The sequence below is a fragment of the Ruditapes philippinarum genome, unplaced genomic scaffold (assembly GCF_026571515.1).
Source record: "Ruditapes philippinarum isolate M1 unplaced genomic scaffold, ASM2657151v2 ctg4744_1_1_1_1, whole genome shotgun sequence".
In the NCBI taxonomy this organism is placed as follows: domain Eukaryota; kingdom Metazoa; phylum Mollusca; class Bivalvia; order Venerida; family Veneridae; genus Ruditapes; species Ruditapes philippinarum.
In genome coordinates this window covers 68,372-89,636 of record NW_026856820.1, presented here as the reverse complement: position 1 = coordinate 89,636, position 21,265 = coordinate 68,372, and the positions used below count along the sequence as shown (strand labels likewise).

Genomic DNA, 21,265 nt, shown 5'->3' with positions numbered 1-21,265 from the left:
ATATTTATAAAACTAACCCTTTGCCAGCTGGGAGCAACATTTTACCCATTTTGCCATTGAAGAACAAGATCAGCTAGCACTTCTGTGCAGTCTGATTATGATCTTTTTGTTTTGTTTTTGGTTGGGTACAATGTATATGACAATTATGGTGACTTTTCAGAAAGAAAAGCTTAAGTGCCCCATCTGTGCATAATTTCAGGCACATTTAAAGGGCATCAAGTAGAATCACTGGAACCACTGACATTCCATAAGCTAGCTCAGGCTAGCTTCCTCACATCATAATCTGTACTGTTTGATATTCAATCACTACTATTCTTCAATATTTTCCCCTAAAAAAATGGTGAATAGATTAATCCAATTTGAAATGGAAGAATAAGATTCTAAGTGTAGTATTGAGGGTAAAGCTTACTTATAATAGGATTTTCTATATAATTACATATTTCAGCATCAGCATCTCTTCAGCTGTGCATGAACTTTACCATATGTTGTACAGGTTTACCATTAAAACTTGGAAAATGGTAATGTCAAATAAGATTAAAGGCGGTACAAACACCAGCTGGTCTATGACTTATAGACGTCCAGTCTATAGTGAATAACTGTCAACAATAATACCAGTTCATTTCTCTATGTAAGTCAAACAAGTCAACCGAGATACTATCAGTATAATCAGTAGTGTCAAACTTGCCCTATAATTATTCGCGGTTTGTTATTTTAACTGGCATGTTAACTTCACTTTATTCCTGACTGCCGGTTTTATCTAAATCTCTGTTTTTACAAAGCCTTGTTAAGTTGCATTTTTTTAACTTATAAATTAAATACATGTACATGTAATGCTTTTCATTTGTTATTTATTATATTCATTATTTAGGGCCCAACGAAATAATTATGACAAATTCACCTCAACTAAAATGTAGAATATTTTATTTGTAACATCAACATTTTAAACTGTAACTTTTGTCGAAGACTTAAATTTTGGTAAGAAAAAATTGGCAAGTGTCGGTCCGAGGACTGCCATTTTACAACAGTAGTCACTTGTGCATCCCAAGAACCCTCAAAACTCATAAACCATTTTAGAATTTCACTCTTTTTCGGTAATTTGGTAACTTTTGTATAAATAAAATTTGATTTTCTGTATATTAATATTACTTAGGCACTTTTTTAAGATGGCTGTCCTTGAAATAGAAGACCAAAACTGTATAATCCTTTTTTTATATCAAAATTTATGATTGATTCTAAGTAGCTGAAATTCAGTTATGATCGATTTGAGGCCCCCTAAAATATCATTGGACTCCCAAAATCTTAATCAAGAGGTCCCTCAAAGGAAGTTATGGTTTTATATATTATGGAATAATTCTTGAATATTTAAAACTGGCACAATTATCGGTTTTGTTTTAGAAATATTGTAATAAAAATGGAAAAAAAGATATTATTATCCATAGATCTGGCATTTGCATGACCAAACTTCAGCCATACTTGGATAAAAATAGAACTAAAGATTTAAAAAAGAAAGTTTCAATTCTTATGGTGATCTGTTAGCAACAACAAGACATAACTTTGCTTAGTGCTTAAAAATGTCAAATCTTCAAATTCTAATCTTGATATTAATTAATATGTTAATCTGAATTTTCAAATCAGTAAAGATGAGTACAATTAACTGGGGTTAAACACTATTGAATTTTGCACATATAATATATACAGATATGTATTATTATAACTTGTAAGACAATCTTGATTGTATGAAGGAATTACAGTTAATACATGTGCATCAAGTTTAATCACTTTATGGAGGGGCCGTTATGGAGTTGTCCTGTTAAAAATTATTTTGAGATCTAACATAACATGAGATGACCCCTTCTTCCATCAATTTGCAGGGGTAGCATATATTCAATAATAATTAATGGGAAAATACCTTTCAGGTGAAATATTTCAATCATTCAATAAAACTATGAATAATTAGGGTTTCCATTAAGTTTCAAAATTTGGAAGTCAGAGACTGCAAAATGTCTGACATAGGAAGTAAATGAGTCCACAGAAGCCCTGCAATAGATTGAGGCTGTTGAAACTGTAGTAATTTAACATTACAACCAAAGTTAAAAAGCTATCCTTTTTACAGTTAGAAAGCTATACTTTTTACAGATAGACAAAATTAAATCAATTCATTTTTATAAAAATAATATAAATTAAAATTTTATAAAATGTAGCAAAATAATCTTACTATAAATTTTCAAATAGCATGCACAATACACTGAATCTCATATTGCAATGTTGAAGAACATTTTAATAAATACACTTTAATTTATGTTTTGATCTTTAATTTATGTTTTGATGATCAGTTAAGAGGATAACAGAATGAAGGCCAAAAGTAAACGCATGTATATCAGAAAACAAATAATTTTATTTACCAATTATGAATAAAAATTATTCACAAATTATTCTTTGTGAAAATACTCACCATTAATTAAAGCAAGCCAACAAAAGCTTAAAATATATCCTTTCATTTTCAAAACGCATTATAATAATCCAGAAAACAACAAAATCAACAAACTTATTTTAAATAAACTAACTGCAGCTTCTTGTTTTATTGACCAAATTGATGGTTACATGTAGTTCAAAGATTAACCTTAATTGATTTTTTGAACGAAAATATTTTTTAACTTTGTATAATTTCGGAATGAATTTACATTATTTTTCATGAAATGAAATGTTTTGCATCACTTTTAAAATAAAAGAAAGTTAAAATGTATGGATATATCGTTAAAAATTAGCAGTGATGTGTCAAATATTCCGGAGAAAAAAATTCTTACTATATATAGAATCAAGATTTTAGTTTCGAAGCAGTTTATCAATTGACAATTACTGTTTAAAGTGAGTTTAGTGTATCCTTAATATTTATTTACTATCAAATGATGAATTATGCTATAAAATACTTGATTTTATAACGAATTTTGGACTATTTATAAATGCGAATATAATTGTAAACATAAAATAATAGCTCTGCACTGATATTGTAAAGAGAGAAAATGTCAAACTTGGATATCATTGAAGTTCTGTTTTGTCAGTGATTATTTCCTTTCATATCATCAAACATATGAAACAGATTATTTAACTACCATATTTTTTTTAAGGGTAACATTTTACGAGCCCTTCTTTTTGTTTAATTAAAGATTACCCTGTTGTTATGGACGCTTTGCACATGGTCAGTGTTTTATGATTGTTGCCTGTTGATAAAAACACACAGGAGGGAACCATGTCTGTGTACACAAATGAAGATCGTTTTTCCATGACAGCTGAAAGATATTTAGGTTAGATCTATAATTATGTTTCTTAAACTTTAATAGGGAGCTCGAAGTGCTGGCCCAAAGGGCCTGCTCACAAATCGAGCTTTACGGTAACGCAACTGCTAGACAGTGATGGTTTTGAAAACTGTCATCTGAAGTACCGAATTGACACATCGCAACTTTTTGAATTACAAGATAACAATAAAAGCCGAGGTATTGTGATTGAAAACAGAAGCGTAGACTGGTGCCCTGCGCACTAATATGGGAACCATAATACCCTATAGGACAGGGAACCAGAATAAACTGAAGCAGTGTATAAAATACCTAATGACAATTTTAAAAAGGAAATGTAAAATAAAAATGAACGATTATTTTATACTATTTCACAGTATAAGTAAATCAGAGCAACAGATAAGCTTTAAAAGTGAATAGGGTATTACTCCATCATTTCCTTTGGAATTGGGTATTGGTTCCATTTAATTGGGTATTCCAAAACTCGATACCCTATGATTTCAGGATCAATTGGGTATTCAATTATGAAGATATGAATTTTATGGTTTCAATATCAATAACATTTAAACTGTTGTAAAAAGAGCATAGGATTAGCAATTTACTAGAACTTTTCACAATTGTTTTATTTTTTATATAAAATGCTCCTGTTATATTTCATAATATTTTTAACAAGTTCGTTTTCTGACTGATTTGTGATTATTTACGACTGTTTTTCCCTTTTGTAGACGCCATGTTGCTTTCAAAGCGTCAATTGATACAGCTGGGACCTACTTATTGACGGTTTCCGCAGAATCAACTTGAGTAGTCAAATCGACTGTCTCTTGCTTGATTGATATGGCTTAGTCGGTCTTTGGAGACCGGGGACCGTCGAAGACCGGATACCGTTCGGATAGTATGCATATCGATTAAATTTGGCATACAACAGATTAATTTTGGGGTGATGAAAATGACAATACGCACGGGTTTTTAAATCAATTGTGTATTTTATTTTTTTTAATGGGTTTTGATATGCATTCTTAAAAAATCAATTGCGTATTTTATAAAATTAATTGCGTAAATACGCAAATACGCACCTTATCTGTTGCTCTGGTAAATCGAGCTCGCTTTGAGGCTTTGCCTTTTTCATATTAATTTTACTGTTTATTCTGGTTTCTTGTCCTACTATGTTCCCCATAAAAGTGCGCAGGACACCAGTGTACATATCCGCTTTCAATCAGAATTTCTCGGCTTTTATCGTTATCTTGTAATTGGAAACGTTGCGATGTGTCAATTCAGTTCAGTTCTCCAACGAAATGTTTCAAATCTATTACTCTGTAGCATGTACTCGCATTACCGTAAAGCTCACTTTGCTCACTTCGTCGAGCTCGCTAATAATATGAAAATAGGCCAAGCCTAATGTGAAATATGGCAAAGTTAAGGAACAAGGAAGTCGGTTAAAATAACCATTTTTATTTTACATTTTCTTTAAAAGTGTCATTTTGTAATTTATACACTGCTTCTGTTTATTCTGGTTTCCTGTCCTATTATGGTTCCTATCCAAGATGGCTGCTCATCTGTTTTCAATCAGAATTCCTTGGCTTTTATCATTATCTTGTTAGTCGAAAAGTTGCGATTGGTCAATTATACGAATATTCCGCCATATGTCATTGCATGACGAAGCCCAACAAAAAAATAACACTGAAAATTTCACTGATAGGAATAGAATTCAATATATTTTTTCTTTTCTTTTTAAATATACACATGTAGTCTATAGCCGGACATAATGATATTTCTATACTTTCAAACTTACTTTTAAAATATAAAGTTTGTTTTATATAATTACAGCAAAGCATCATGTTTTGACATATATGGAGGATAGTATTGCTCAACTATTGGAAAATAGAGAAGAAAACCCAAAACTTAACCCAATAAAGATACTTAGTGAATAGTAAGTAACTAAGTTCTTACTTCAATCTACAGTTTGTAGTTTCTTTTTTTTTCTGACAGTTTCTTTAAATAATTATCATTGTGTTAATTCAGATTCGATATTATACATAATGCTTTGATTTACTTTATTGATACAGTCTAATGAAAAACAGTGATTTGCGTTTTAAGACCATGTTTCTTTGAAAATGACAAACATGTATTACATATTACATGGTTTCAAATAGATTGATGTTCTTGTTTTTGTTATATAATCTAAAAAAAATATTTGAAGTGTTTATCCTGAAGAGTAAACTGTGATCCAAATTAATTCACAAAGATCACAGCTACTGGTGGATGTCACATGACAAAAGTCAAATACAGTATGAAAAATCAAGTTGTTTTTTTAGTCTATTATTTAATTAACATTGTATATATACTATGTAGTTGCAATTACGTTTATGTTGTGGCTTGGTGGAGAGGTTAACACATCAGACTTGTTATCTTACGATTTCTGGTTGCAAGAGTTCAAACCTTGTCATGGTCAAGCCATTGTTTCCTTGAGCAAGAAACTTTACACTCATTGCTTAGGTCTGGTTTCTTCCAAGATTGAATTCAAGAATGATTCAATGAGCTTATAGCTTCCAACACAATCAAACTAAAATAAATTAGTATAAACTAATTACATGTATATGATATTTTTTTTGTTATAGTTTTACAGCTTTGAGGGATGGTAACCATACAATGTTTAGAGAATATCAGTTTATTCACATGACACCTCATAATAGAGCATCATTCGTTAAACTGTTCTGGAAATGTTATAAACAGATTGGCAAAAAAGGAGGTAACATATCGTTTATATTTCTGTGATTATTATGTAGAATTTAGCATGGTAATCATAGGCCGTTGATTCGTAAATATTTTCTCTATTACATAAAGTCCTACATTAACAGGCCTTTTTGGAATGCCACCAACACAGAATGTTGGGAAAAAATAATGAAACAAGATTTAAGCTTTATTTTTCTACACCATTGTTTTTTCACTCCTATTTTCTATTGTTTAACAATTCAATCTTTTTTTTTTTCAGATTTACTTAGTATACAAGAATACCATTCCTTGATTACTCTACTGTGTTCAGATTTTCCTTTTGAAATTGTACAGAAAACTGCAAGGTACATTTGTTTTCACATTGGTATTATTTATATGAAGTTTTATTTACAAGTAGTTTTAAGTTATCTTTTAAACTATTACCCAACCCTTTGCCTTTCACTGTTGTAGGTTTTGTAGCCTCACCAGTGTCTTCCGATTCTTCATGTGAGAAAGCTGTCGAGTTAGTGGTTCTACTGAAATAATGTACAGAGAGACACCTGAGGTCTCCCTCCACCAGTAAAGCTGGAATGTCGCCATTTAACCTATAATGTATTGGTGCGACATTAAACACAACCAAAAAGAAACCAAACCTATTACCCACTGGCTTTTGTGGCTTCATATTATACCCTGGGTTTTGATTATATTGTTGTTCAGGTTCAGTTTATGAAAATTACTTTTTCAGATATATTTCAGTTGGAAATCCTGGCAAATATTTTATATTTTATTGAAAGGAGACTTTAATTTCATTGTTTAAGATTTTTTTAACTATGCCTATTCTTGTCATATACAATGTTTTCAAAGGTTTCTTTGACAAGAAAAACATAGAACATATTTTACAGAAATTGTAAACACAAGTTTTATTTAGAGAGTCAAAGGATATCATACATGAGGAATAACAAGTAATCATATTTACTAATGATTTATTCAGTTATTGTTACATTGGCTGAAATCTGATGAGAAAGATATTAAGTGTGTATATTCTGGCATACAAGCATATTGCTCATTTTAATCACTGATGAATAATATGTACATGATTCTTACAGCTCTATATAGATATCCAAAAATAAAAAACAAAGGAGTAATATGTAACAGCTTTGTGACTTCTAATGAAATTACTGTGTAAATGTTCTTTGAGTTAAACGTACTGTCTATGATTTTTTTCTAATAAATAAGATGCTTTATTAGTATGAAAAATTGGCAGAGTTTAGTAAAATACATATAGGTATAATATAGCTAATACAGAATTTATTTTTATTACTGTTTTGTTGGAAACTGTAAGCTTCAGTACTCTCAAATCCATTCCTGGAACCAACCAGCACTAAACGGATAATGTAAAGTTTCTTGCTCAAGGAAACAAGGTTCTGCTACTGACAGGGTTTGAACCCATGTGTCTAGCAATGATTAGATTACTAGTCTGACATGTTAACCACTCAGCCATATTGAAATTTTAATAATTTGAATAAGATTACTGTTTTCTTACAGGATAATCTTGATGGATGATGCCTTAGATTGCCTGATCTCCTTTACAGATTTTATTTATGCATTTCAAACACAATTTTACTATGAAGGTAAAGTATATTTAAGATTTTTTATTTGCTTATTTTTACTTGGAATTTAGTCTCTAATCATTGATCCATAACAAACAACCATGACAAGGTGATTCCTTAAATTATAAGTAATTTTTTATTAATTGAAAGTTTTTCGATGATATCAATTGATGTGTAAATTCTCAAGTCATTTTGACTGAAATCTATCTTTAACCAATGATTTTCTGTGTCTTTGAAAATTTTTTACAAGTGAATTCATGTTAGTCAGTTGTTTTGAATTGACATTATGAAATGTACTGATCATAGATTTTGAAATGAGAAAAACTTTAGCTGAGCTAGATGAAGTAAACAAAATAAGAACAGTGTTCATAATTTTTCAGTATGATTTTAGTGAATTTTTACATCTATATATCTTCCTTATGTTAACATTACAGAGTTTCTTGACAAATGTTTAGAGATATATCAGTCGATGATACAGACACATTCTAGTCCACGTAACCCTGTTGTTGTACCGTCAGGTACCGAGGATACGAAAATACACATGAACAACCATCTACCTGGAGATGGTGTAGACGCAATGCAGTATTTCAGGGCTGTATACCCTCTCTGTGATAGAATGAACTATAGGTATATATATATACATACACTATTTCAAGGCATAAGCCCTGATGATCATTTGTAGGTATTGTGGAACTCGAAGCAAATAATAGATTTTCAAACTAATCTCAGGGCTTCAAAATTTGGAAGTCAGAGACTGCAAAATCTTTGATATTGGAAGACACATTATGTAGGTAAAGTAGGAAAAGTATTAGATTAATTTTGGAAGTCAAAAATCAAGGAGTAAATGACTTTCAAAAGTCCATTAACAGAAGCCCTGCAATCTGGGGAACAAAAAACTTTGACCATTTTATCTTCATGATGCACAACAGTTCACAATAAAGAAATCAAAACATTTCATTTAATGTTAATAAATTTACACAAATTTGTAACTGTAAACCTTGGGATGAGATTTTGGAAAAATCCACATTTGCTGAGATCTGGAGTATCTTTATAGGGGATAAACTGTGTAAGCAGCAGGGTAAGCCTAGTCATTTGAGAGACACAAAATGATATTTCACAAGGTCCTGGGTGTAAATCCTGGTCAGGTTGCATAATTTTCTCCATCTGTGATATTTGGCAGCCAACATGGGACTGTAATTATGCCCCCATTTTGAAAAAAAGGGGGTATATTGCTTTGCACTTGTCGGTCCGTCGGTCCGTCGGTCCGTAGACCAAATGGTTTCCGAGTGATAACTAAAGAACCCTTAGGCCTAGGAACTTCAAACTTGGTATGGTGATTGGTCATGACCAGTAGATGACCCCTATTGATTTTGGGGTCAAGGGGTCAAAGGTCAAGGTCACATTGACCTTGAAAGCAAAAACGGTTTCCGATCAATAACTAAAGAACCTTAAGGCCTAGGAACTTCAAACTTGGTATGGTGATTGGTCATGACCAGTAGATGACCCCTATTGATTTTGGGGTCAAGGGGTCAAAGGTCAAGGTCACATTGACCTTGAAAGCAAAAACGGTTTCCGATCAATAACTAAAGAACCTTAAGGCCTAGGAACTTCAAACTTGGTATGGTGATTGGTCATGACCAGTAGATGACCCCTATTGATTTTGGGGTCAAGGGGTCAAAGGTCAAGGTCACATTGACCTTGAAAGCAAAAACGGTTTCCGATCAATAACTAAAGAACCTTAAGGCTTAGGAACTTCAAACTTGGTATGGTGATTGGTCATGACCAGTAGATGACCCCTATTGATTTTGGGGTCAAGGGGTCAAAGGTCAAGGTCACATTGACCTTGAAAGCAAAAACGGTTTCCGATCAATAACTAAAGAACCTTAAGTCCTAGGAACTTCAAACTTGGTATGGTGATTGGTCATGACCAGTAGATGACCCCTATTGATTTTGGGGTCAAGGGGTCAAAGGTCAAGGTCACATTGACCTTGAAAGCAAAAACGGTTTCCGATCAATAACTAAAGAACCTTAAGGCCTAGGAACTTCAAACTTGGTATGGTGATTGGTCATGACCAGTAGATGACCCCTATTGATTTTGGAGTCAAGGGGTCAAAGGTCAAGGTCACATTGACCTTGAAAGCAAAAAACGGTTTCTGATCAATAACTAAAGAACCTTAAGGCCTAGGAACTTCAAACTTGGTATGGTGATTAGTCATGACCAGTTGATGACCCCTATTGATTTTGGGGTCAAGGGGTCAAAGGTCAAGGTCACATTGACCTTAAAAGCAAAAACGGTTTCTGATCAATAACTAAAGAACCTTAAGGCCTAGGAACTTCAAACTTGGTATGGTGATTGGTCATGATCAGTAGATGACCCCTATTGATTTTGGGGTCAAGGGGTCAAAGGTCAAGGTCACATTGACCTTGTAAGCAAAAACTGTTTCTGATCAATAACTAAAGAACCTTAAGGCCTAGGAACTTCAAACTTGGTATGGTGATTGGTCATGATCAGTAGATGACCCCTATTGATTTTGGGGTCAAGGGGTCAAAGTCACATTGACCTTGTAGGTAAAAACGGTTTCTGATCAATACCTAAAGAATCTTAAGGCTTAGGAACATCAAACTTGGTATGGTGATTGGTCATGATCAGTAGATGACCCCTATTAATTTTGGGGTCAAAGGTCAAGGTCACATTGACCTTGTAGGTAAAAACGGTTTCCGATCAATAACTAAAGAACCTTAAGGCCTAGGAACTTCAAACTTGGTATGGTGATTGGTCATGATCAGTAGATGACCCCTATAGATTTTGGGGTCAAGGGGTCAAAGGTCAAGGTCACATTGACCTTTTAATTAAAAACGGTTTCTGATCAATAACAAAAGAACCCTTAGGCCTAGGAACTTCAAACTTGGTATGGTGATTGGTCATGATCAGTAGATGACCCCTATTGATTTTGGGGTCAAGGGGTCAAAGGTCAAGGTCACATTGACCTTGTAGGTAAAAACGGTTTCCGATCAATAACTAAAGAACCTTAAGGCCTAGGAACTTCAAACTTGGTATGGTGATTGGTCATGATCAGTAGATGACCCGTATAGATTTTGGGGTCAAGGGGTCAAAGGTCAAGGTCACATTGACCTTTTAATTAAAAACGGTTTCTGATCAATAACAAAAGAACCCTTAGGCCTAGGAACTTCAAACTTGGTATGGTGATTGGTTATGACCAATCAGATGACCCCTATTGATTTTGGCGTTAAGGGGTCAAAGGTCAAGGTCACATTGACCTTGTAGGTAAAAACGGTTTCCGATCAATAATGAAAGAACCCTTAGGCCTAGGGACTTCAAACTTGAGATGGTGATTGGTCATGATCAGTAGATGACCCCTATTGATTTTGGGGTCTAGGGGTCAAAGGTCAAGGTCACATTGACCTCTTAGGTAAAAACGGTTTCCGATCAATAACTAAAGAACCCTTAGGCCTAGGAACTTCAAACTTGGTATGGTGATTGGTCATGACCAGCAGATGACCCCTATTGATTTTGGGGTTAAGGGGTTAAAGGGCAAGGTTACATTGACCTTGTACGTAAAAATGCTTTCCGATCAATAACTTAAGAACCCTTATGCTTAGGAACTTCAAACTTGGTATGGTGATTGGTCATGACCAGCAGATGACCTATTGATTTTGGGGTCAAGGGGTCAAAGGTCAAGGTCACATTGACCTTGTAGGTAAAAATGGTTTCCGATCAATTAACTAAAAATGCTTAGGCCTAGGAACTTCAAACTTTGTGTGATGATTGGTCATGACCAGCAGATGACCCCTATTGAGTTTTAGGTGAAGGGGTCAAAGGTCAAGGTCACATTGACCTTTTAAGTAAAAACGGTTTCTGATCAATAATTCAAGAACGCTTAGGCCTAGGAACTTCAAACTTGGTATGGTGATTTGTCATGACCAGCAGATTACTCCTATTGATTTTGGGATCAAGGGGTCAAAGGTCAAGGTCACAATGACCTTGTAAGTAAAAACGGTTTCTGATCAATAACTAAAGAACGCTTCGGCCTAGAAACTTCAAACTTGGCATGGTGATTGGTCATGACCAGCAGATGACCCCTATTGATTTTGGGGTCAAAGGTCAAGGTCACATTGACCTTGTATGTTAAAACGGTTTCCGATCAATAATAAGAGAACCCTTAGGCCTAAGAACTTCAAACTTGGCATGGTGATTGGTCATGACCAGCAGATGACCCCTATTGATTTTGGGGTCAATGGGTCAAAGGTCAAGGTCACATTGACCTTGTAGGTAAAAACGGTTTCTGATCAATTTACCAAAAACGCCTAGGCCTAGGAACTTCAAACTTTGTTTGATGATTGGTCGTGACCAGCAGATGACCCCTATTGAGTTTTGGGTCAAGGGGTCAAAGGTCAAGGTCATGACCAGTAGATACTTTATAACCCTTATTAATTGTTTGATCACTGGGTCAGAAGTCATGCATAATAACCTTATCACATGACTAATTGGCTGCTGATAGGGGGCATACATGTTTTACAAACATATCTTGTTTATAACTTAGAATCAGTGCAAATTCTGTGCACCTGTCAGACTGTTAAATTACAGTAAAGTGCGGGAGTTTGTAAGAGTCTAGAAGGGATCACTTATAGAGAAGAAAATATATCTACAGATGGTCAGGTAGCTCAGTCCTTCCAGGTTTAGAGCATCAAGTTGTGGTCTAGCTTCTGCTTTTGCGAAATGAGCCGCGTCACGACAAAACCAACATAATGGGTTTGCGACCAGCATGGATCCAGACCAGCCTGCGCATCCGTGCAGTCTGATCAGGATCCATGCTGTTCGCTATCAGTTTCTCTACTTGCTATAGACTTTGTAAGCGAACAGCATGGATCCTGATCAGACTGCGCGGATGCGCAGGCTGATCTGGATCCATGCTGGTCGCAAACCCATTATGTTGGTTTTGTCATGACGCGGCTTAAATGTCGACATTTTTTAAAGGATGGGTATGCAGTACAGACTTTTTTAGGCTTTATGCCAATTGCTTGTGAATTCCTTAAAAAATAAAATAGAAAATACACACGAGACTGATTAAGCAGTAAATGTGTTTTACTCATTTTTGTGCTAGAATAAACTGATAGTAGACGACTCCAACATAAGCTAATGTATAAAATGCAAGTAGTAACATTTTCTAAAAAAGCTCAGAATGTATGTAGCAGTCTAGATTTAGTTTTTCCCTGTTAAGCATATATATGCATATTCCACATGGCTGCTGTTTGAAACTTTAACACATATGCAAATGTGTGTTAATTTACAATATATACTTAGACTATATCTGCTTGTAAAAATGCAAGTTTTGTTTCACCTATTTGATTTCATTTTGTAATTCTGTAATTAAAATAAATAATGTAAGCTTAAAGGGTTATAATTTGTTGAAATATTTATAGGAATATTATGCTATGAATGTATTGATTTGAAGTAAAATATTAAAAATCCTATAAATTATTGATGGTTCACTTCTTTGTATGTAAAACATTCTATATAATGACCTCTATTTCAGCACACCTCCTGCTGAAGCCCTGAAGGAAATCTTGTTTAATGTTCCGAGAGTATCATTCTATGGTTTTCTAATGGCTATAGCTAAAAGTGACGCTATTAATGAACACATAGGTTTGATATTACTTTTTTATATTTTCAACTTTTATGTTATTAAGGTCAAATCATTTATAAAGAAAATGCTGGTTATTGAATTGGCAAATGTAGGTAAGCAGCTGTCTGTTAACTAACTATTCCTTATTTGCACAACACCTCCCACATTTGTCAAGGGATTTCAAGCAGCATTTAGCAGAGCTGTTGTCATCAAATGACCCCTGGACATTGTCAGGGTTTGTTTATCAGAGAATCTGGGTTTGTGCCACTGTCACTGGTTCAAGGTTTTTACATATACAGAATTTGTATATATAATATATACAACCATTGTGCATTGAGGAAAAGTTACTGGTAATATTTATGTAGATAAATAATATATAGGTTAAACTTCAATGCAATCCATTCTAATTTAATGCTAATCTGATTTTTTCTTCAAATTTAGACTTAAGTGTCCAAGTTTATTGTTAGAAATGAAAATTCTGTTTAATATATTATTTGTTGCAACAACTTTGAATAAAAAGGCCTTATTTATTTAAGCTTAGGAATTAATCAATTAATTTTAGGGGAAAAGGTCATTATCCAGGTAGGGTTTCAACCAAAAATCAGACACCTTTACCACTTAGTAACCATTAGTTGCTGCTTATTTACATAGAGACACCTGAGCTCTTCCAGCACCAGTATAGCTGGAAAGGGAGCATATGATCATTACAGTGGTGTTGTTTATTAATAAAACTTGGCAAGAAAAAATATAAACAACATAAAACCTTGAATTCATACATAGGTCTATAAACGCTTATGTTATTTATGTAAATTCATTATAAAATTATACAGTTTGTTGAAATATGTTTTATAGGTAGGCTACCTGTGAAGTCTGAATTACTGGAAGGCGCAGACACTGAAATTACACAGTAAGATAACCGTTCTAGACTTATATTCCACCGTTTATACACCTTTACCTTTATTGGACTTGTTTTCACCTGACATTTATGTTAACTCCCTTGATCACCTGGCACTTGCATTTAACTCCCTTTATTGTTTCCGTGTTGCTGCAGAGTTGAACTTTTTCACCCAGTATGTTAGCATGCCAGTGTTTTATTCTTTATTTTTATAATTATACATATTTATTTTTCACATTTATTATTCATTTTCTATGTCGAATGAAATACATTGTTGCATAATTTGATTGTAATAAGTAGAAAAACTTGTTCAGTATGAACAGACTTATTGAAAAGAAAATTCAAATTTTCTTACAAATTTTTCTTGCTCGCCCATATGGTTTCTTCCCGGTGGCAAGGGTAAACAAACCCAAACACACAATTTACGGATTTCATTGATGTAATGTGATTAGTAAATTGTGTTTACATGACGTTTCACATAGCAACAATGTATTGAATTAAAACAAGGCTTGAGAATGAATTTGCTTAATAATAAGACAATAATCCTTTTGGAAAATAACTTGTTGCTAGCTCAGAGACAGAGGCTCTGTGACAATTTTTCGTTATAAGCTTTTAAGTAACCCATCAACATTTATATAAGGACAGGATATCTTCTACCCTTGTTTTCTTACTTTGTCACAACTATTTTTAAAGACATCAAGAAGTTTATGAATAATTATATATTTTTCATTTTTATGTAGATTAAGATAACTAGTAAAAGAAACATTTTTTTTTTCCGAGTGATTTTTGAACAATACTTTTATACATCGTTGTATTTATCTCTACAGCCTTGTCTTAATTTTGGGCATGTTTTTACATAGATCTATGTATAAACCTTATATCATATTATCAAGGATTATGGACCCTAATGAATTAATTGGTAAATGTCCGACTAATTTCAGGTAATATCATAATAAACTTTAACTCATTTTTGCCTTCTTTCAGCAGTTAACTTTATTACCTATGTTATATTTTAGTCACATGAGAGTGTGTTTTCCATTGTGATGTCATTATTTGAGAGAATTCCACAATTGATCCACACATTCATATTCATTGGGGTCTGTAAGCCTTCATAAAAATCGGTTAACAATTAAATCTTTAAGACTATCATTTTAATGGTTGTCATGTTTGACCCGATCATGTTTATTCTAAAATTTCGGAATTTCATGACATATTTGAAGTATTTTGAGCATATTGTTGTTAAATTACAGCAAAGAAGTAAATTTCTTGCTACTATATACAATGTTTTATTAAAAAAAGATTTAAAGTTAACCTATTGACGTACTTGACATACATGTATGCCATTTATATTTTATTTCACTGTGTGAACACTGTTATTGGGAAGATAATTTTACATTCAAGTTTGTGCTTGCCACTGTACAATTTAAATCTATATTCTTAATTAAGTCAAGTTTTATCTCATGATGAAGACAAATGCTTGAAAAAATTTCCAGATAAACACATTTGGTCTTCCATAAAATATAATGATAAAATAAGATAGTTCACAATTTTACCTATTTTTATATGTTGGTAAATAATAAAGAAAAAGCTTTTTTTACAAGACTCCCCTTGATTTCAGTGTAATATAATGTTTAAGTATTTCTTTATTTTGCACTTGTTTTATAAAAAAGTTGACCCAATAGTCCGGGATTTGATAGTTTTCAGTGTTTTCTAGCTTTATCATGACGTCGGTTAAAAGAATCTTACATTTGAGATTGTGTCATACAGGTTAGCCATCTATTTATGAAACTTTAAAATGATTTATTTCTTATTAAGTGTCAGCACTAATTATTGGAAAATTATCTTCTCTAAGCAACTATAGGGAAACTTTTCTTTCTTCTGTGGTGATGGGATAATGCTAGGATAATATTTGACAGTATGATATTTTAACAATGTAATATTGCTCTTTTCTTAATTGATGTGCTATCTTTTTAATCTACTAAATTATAATATCTGTAGAAGTCATGTTCATATACAAGTATAACCAATAATACATAAACCACTAACTTTAATCATACTATTTCTTTAAGAAAAAAAGATTGTATAATACAGTGACCACTTGACTAGGAAAAAATTTTGTTTGATATACCATTACAATATTTATTGCTGTACGTTTGGTTGTGAGAGGTACTGGTAAAGCTATTTATAGTTTTGCTATTATTTAGGGTTTTAATATGCTAGATTTTTTTTCTTGGAGGACCTTGTTCAATTGACATTATATCTTAGACCCATACTAGTATTTAGTACTTATTCTGGGCACATTGAGCATACAATTTGCTTATAATGCAGAGTAAAACTTTCTTAATAAACTGGATTTCAATGTATTAAAAGTTGCATTAGGATAAAAGATTTTAAGGACTTTAATGCATTGTATCCTAGTAATGTCCAAGTATTATACACAGAAGAAAGAATAGGTTTCCATCAGATTATGTTGGGTTTTTTTGCATATCTGTTTAGTATCTTTTTTAGAATACCTTTGTTTGAAGAACGCATTAGAGAATATTTCTTGATTGGATTTTTATTTCTTTGATTAACTTGATGTATTAATAAAAATTTATTTAGCGTGTGAATAATTTGAAAAGAAAAGAAATTTGTGTAATATTGATTTCACTGAATTTAAAGAAGTGTGGATTTTATTATAATTTGATAATGTTTTTTCTTGCCATTCATTTTATTCATGTTTTTAATTAACATTGTTTTTATTGGGTGGAAAGTTATGTTTATTGTTTATTGATTTGATTGATGAATTCTGAATTGAATATGACGCTGAGTTCTGTCATTGTTTTCTGACAGAATATCTATACATATTTCCATTACAAACTATCGGTAGTTTATGACATAAATAATGTTGATAAGTCGTGTGTACTATTAATTAATAAATGAGTTATTAATACACTATGTGTTGTTATAATCCTATAGGAATAATAATGTAACATTTATAACAGATTTACCTTATATTGGTGAATAATATTGAAAATACCACTCATGAAATATTTATTTTTATACCACTCAATGAAAATAAATTCTGTATTTATAGAAAAAACTTGAATATCCTCTATGTACAGTCCTTTATAACATGAATTTTTCAAAATATAATATTCATATCAAATGTATTTTAAACCTGTTTGATATGTGATTTGATATGTTTGGTGTTATCATTGTTAGGCAGAATTTGTGGAATTATTGTACTTTCATATCTGATATGGACCTGAGTCTGAAGTGATGTCATATTTTTCTGAATATATTAATTTCTAATGTTTATCTGTGATATAAAATGATTGAGAAGTAATTTTCTTGATAACTGCAGTGTTTTTTCTTCCATATTACATTGTCATTCAAGCCAAAAAAGAAGTAAGATTTTAATTCTTGTTTCAGAATTACTGAATTCCTAGGAAATAGCCAAGCAATTACAAACATGAATAAAACTAAATTTGAGAGCAGCTTTGAAAATTTTGCACGTAAAAATCAAGTCATTTCTATGACTTTCACGTGCCTGATTGGGAGTGAGGAATTTATTCATGTTTTTCATTTTTATGTGTTTCTTGCTAAAGTGGAGGCTTGTGATTGTTGACTTCTTACCATTTTCTCACACAAATATAATGTTTGATTTGGTAAATATGGCAAAATTTATAGTATCAAAAAGAGATGGAAAAATTGGTTGTTACGACTTCAGTCCTGGGTGTGCCTTTATCATTGCATATAGGGGCACCTGGCATCTCAGTGTCATAAAGTAAACCTGGAACGTGTTTATATATAAACCATGGATGACTTGATTTAATCCCAACAAACTTGTGGGTACCTGAATTCTTCTAAATTTTTGATCCTATAAGAATTGAGTTTACCATTTTGCGAGTTGTATACAAGAATATAGCTGCCATTTATTGCAGTCAAGAAATGCAGGAGGAGAAAAAGGGGGCAAATAATGCTGGGCCTAGAAACTACTTGGTAAAGAAAAGGTAGGGCAAGTTGCACATGAGGTGTGTGGTTGTGATGGTGTTATAGTGCTAGAGCTAGATGCAGTTGCCATGAAAATTTTTTATATATAATAATTGAGCCGCGACACGACAAAACCAACATAGTGCGTTTGTGACCAGCATGGATCCAGACCAGCCTGCGCATCCGCACAGTCTGATCAGGATCCATGCTGTTCGCTTAACAACTCTATTACAAGTAGAGAAACTGATAGGGAACAGCATTGATCCTGATCAGACTGCGCGGATGTGCAGGCTGGTCTGGATCCATGCTGGTCGCAAACGCACTATGTTGGTTTTGTTGTGACGCAGCTCATTTTATATATAATAATTATTGTTTAATTAATTAACTGTGGAGATAATAAATACCCTGAGAAATGCAAAGTCAAACTGGTTTATAGAATAAAAATGCATGACTTAAAAAAGATGTGTATATAAATTACGTAACACATTTGCAAATAATTTTCTTTTTTTTAAAAGTTTTTCAGAATTTGAAAAATAAAACAAAATATTGTTTGTGATAGACATATATGCACCAATGCATTGTTCTAGAAGCAAATATATTCTGTAAAAGTTGAAGCAAAGCTTTTTTTATTGAAATTTAATCATTCTAAAACCTATAATTGCACGTGGAAATGAATTTCAAATATTCTTTTACTTATCATATTGTTTTAACTTTGCATTTCTTTAAGCTTTTTGCTTTCAGGAAAAATGATTTTTACCATTTAAAATTAGATGTTATGATTTTTTAAAATGCTTGTGCAGTTGTGCAAAGGTACTCATTTTATATTAATTTTAAAGTGATACGGAAGATCTTTTAGAAACTTTGAAAACTGAAAAATACCAGAAAAACTAGTTTAATAGAAAGAGTGTATAGTTTAACATAGCTAGATTAGAGAATGATTTAGGCAGTGCACAAAACTGAAGTGAGTTATAGAAAAAGATTTAACCCATTTCCATTTGGAATTCCTTTATCCAACTAGAAATCCTTTTAATTTGAACCTTTGAATGTAAGTGGTGATAAAGAGCTAAAAGTATGCTATGCCGTCACTATAGCGTCAGTTCAGCCTTCATCTTTGTGCCATCTGACTAGACTCTAGACTGTTTGTCATTCATTTTCAAATATCCATCTTAATTTACGATAATTGACAGGTCCAAGAATGTGAACCAGACATATTCATTTAAGAAATTTAGACGGATAAGGGCCAATTAAGAAGAAATAAGACTAAGTTTTTGTCTAACATAGAATGATAAATGTTTTGGTTTATTCTCTATGCTTAGAAAAGCTATATTTCTATAATATTGTAGTAAAATGGTTGATACATTGTGGGAAAAATAGAGCAAATATTTATTCAATTAATAAAGAAAGATCTGATAAAAAATCTTCTAGTGATGTTTTGGACATCAGGAGGGGCAATTAGTAAGAAGCAGTATGATTTTAGTACTGAATTAAAATTTAATGCATGATGATTATAGTCAACTCATACTAGTAATTGTTAACATAATCAATAGTTGAAGCTAATCATAGTAGCACTTCAGAAGAAAAGGGCCAATCAGGTTGGTTTCTCTATCTTTTACTGTCAGAGTGATGATTATGGCAGACTCAGGTCTCTCATTCCATTGGCAGCAATTGAATTTCCCTTTGTGACCAGTGCAGACCAAGATCCGTTGGCATATCTTTGCCATCTGATCATGTTTTGCTCTGTTCGCTATTCGGTCAGTACTTAAATTTTAAATTTTCTGATGGTTTGTCTAGAATGAAAGATGGACAATTTCATTTATGATATTTAGCATTGTGAAGGTTAAAGGGACTCTACTTAGGATTTATTTTTTACATGACAGGACTGGAAATTATTGTATGATTTTAATTTTCAGATTGATGTATATCTAGACCATTAACTTGTGTGCAATATTTTGAATTACTTGCTCACTCCATTTTTTCAGAATAATTATTCTTAGTGTGAAAAATAACCCAAAGTGGAATAGCGTTGCAATGCTTTTCACTCAAGTTGGGCTAAATTAATTCTAAAATATGGTTTTCAATTTCTTTCTGAGTATATTTTTTAATTATCCTTTGCATATCTTCTTTGTTTTTATTGCCTGAGCTGATCTACCCCAGCCACAAATACAGTACGTTTTAGGTACAATAAAAGTACCTATAAAGCCCCACAATGTAGTATCAATATGGTATCACTTAAGTACCTGCTTCTAGTGTACTTTATTTTATGGAGCAAAATTTAACATTCACTCGAACAGGGGGAAGTACACTTAAAGCTCCGTCTAAAATATTTAAATTATGCTTCAAAGATACTTCTTTTAAGAAAGCATATATAAAGCATCAGTCAGGTAGTACCTACAAGCTCAGCATTGTAGGCTCAGGGAAGTACATTTTAAGTATCAATTTAGGAAGTACCTTTAAAGCTTTACCAGAAGTACAATAGAAGCATCACTTGGAGCCCTTTTAAACATCAGCTTGAAATTAATAATGAAGTACATTTGAAGCACAACATAAAGAAGTTCATTTAAAGCATGATCATTTATTGAAGTATATTTAAAGCATCAAACACTATATATCTTAAGAAGTACAATTTAAGCATCAAGTTGAAGTTCATTTAAAGCATCATTGAAGAAGTACATTTAAAGCATCATTGAAGAAGTACATTTAAAGCATCATAAATTATAAATATAAAGTTTTAAATGGTTAAAGGGTATAAATCTATATCTTATGAAATATTTTAATAAACTCTATCAACGGTAAAATAATATTGGTTCCATTTTTATATGATTGATTGTACTGTTAATATAACCCATAATTTACTATAACAGAATATAAATGTTATGAAAAATCATGACCTGCACAGGCATGTAATTTACTGGTTCATAATGTAAAGAAAAGGGCAGATTTAAAATTTCCCCCTCAATAACACTCAGTGAAAAAGATTTAAATTAGGACATATGTAGAATTTATGAAGAGAAACAAAAACTAAACTTATACTTAGTGTTAATTTAAGGTAAATTTGAAAAGGCTGTTGTAACCAAATAGTCTAAATAGCTTACCATTATTCCATTGAACAATAGTAAATTTCCATTTCCATCTGATTGAAGA

At 32.3% G+C, this 21,265-nt stretch overlaps 2 protein-coding genes across 4 annotated transcripts in view; one reads left to right on the top strand and one right to left on the bottom strand.

The window, feature by feature from the left end:
- The window catches only part of LOC132747806 (low-density lipoprotein receptor-related protein 4-like), a 68,627-nt gene extending 65,996 nt beyond the window's left edge, over positions 1-2,631 (bottom strand). Inside the window, exon 1 of the mRNA XM_060737310.1 lies at positions 2,453-2,631. Within this exon, the coding sequence (XP_060593293.1) occupies positions 2,453-2,498 (46 nt within the window). The 5' untranslated portion in view covers positions 2,499-2,631. The remainder of the gene's footprint in view (positions 1-2,452) is intronic.
- Positions 2,632-2,988: 357 nt separating this feature from the next.
- LOC132747805 (centriolar satellite-associated tubulin polyglutamylase complex regulator 1-like) overlaps positions 2,989-21,265 on the top strand; it is a 29,562-nt gene continuing 11,285 nt past the window's right edge. For 2 of the 3 annotated variants that reach the window (XM_060737307.1, XM_060737309.1), the window contains exons 1-9: positions 2,989-3,302; positions 5,115-5,217; positions 5,906-6,036; positions 6,280-6,364; positions 7,545-7,630; positions 8,044-8,236; positions 13,165-13,274; positions 14,107-14,161; positions 18,076-18,144. In XM_060737307.1, the coding sequence (XP_060593290.1) occupies positions 3,248-3,302; positions 5,115-5,217; positions 5,906-6,036; positions 6,280-6,364; positions 7,545-7,630; positions 8,044-8,236; positions 13,165-13,274; positions 14,107-14,161; positions 18,076-18,144 (887 nt within the window). In that variant the 5' untranslated portion in view covers positions 2,989-3,247. The remainder of the gene's footprint in view (positions 3,303-5,114; positions 5,218-5,905; positions 6,037-6,279; positions 6,365-7,544; positions 7,631-8,043; positions 8,237-13,164; positions 13,275-14,106; positions 14,162-18,075; positions 18,145-21,265) is intronic. The other variant, XM_060737308.1, reaches the window with a different exon arrangement.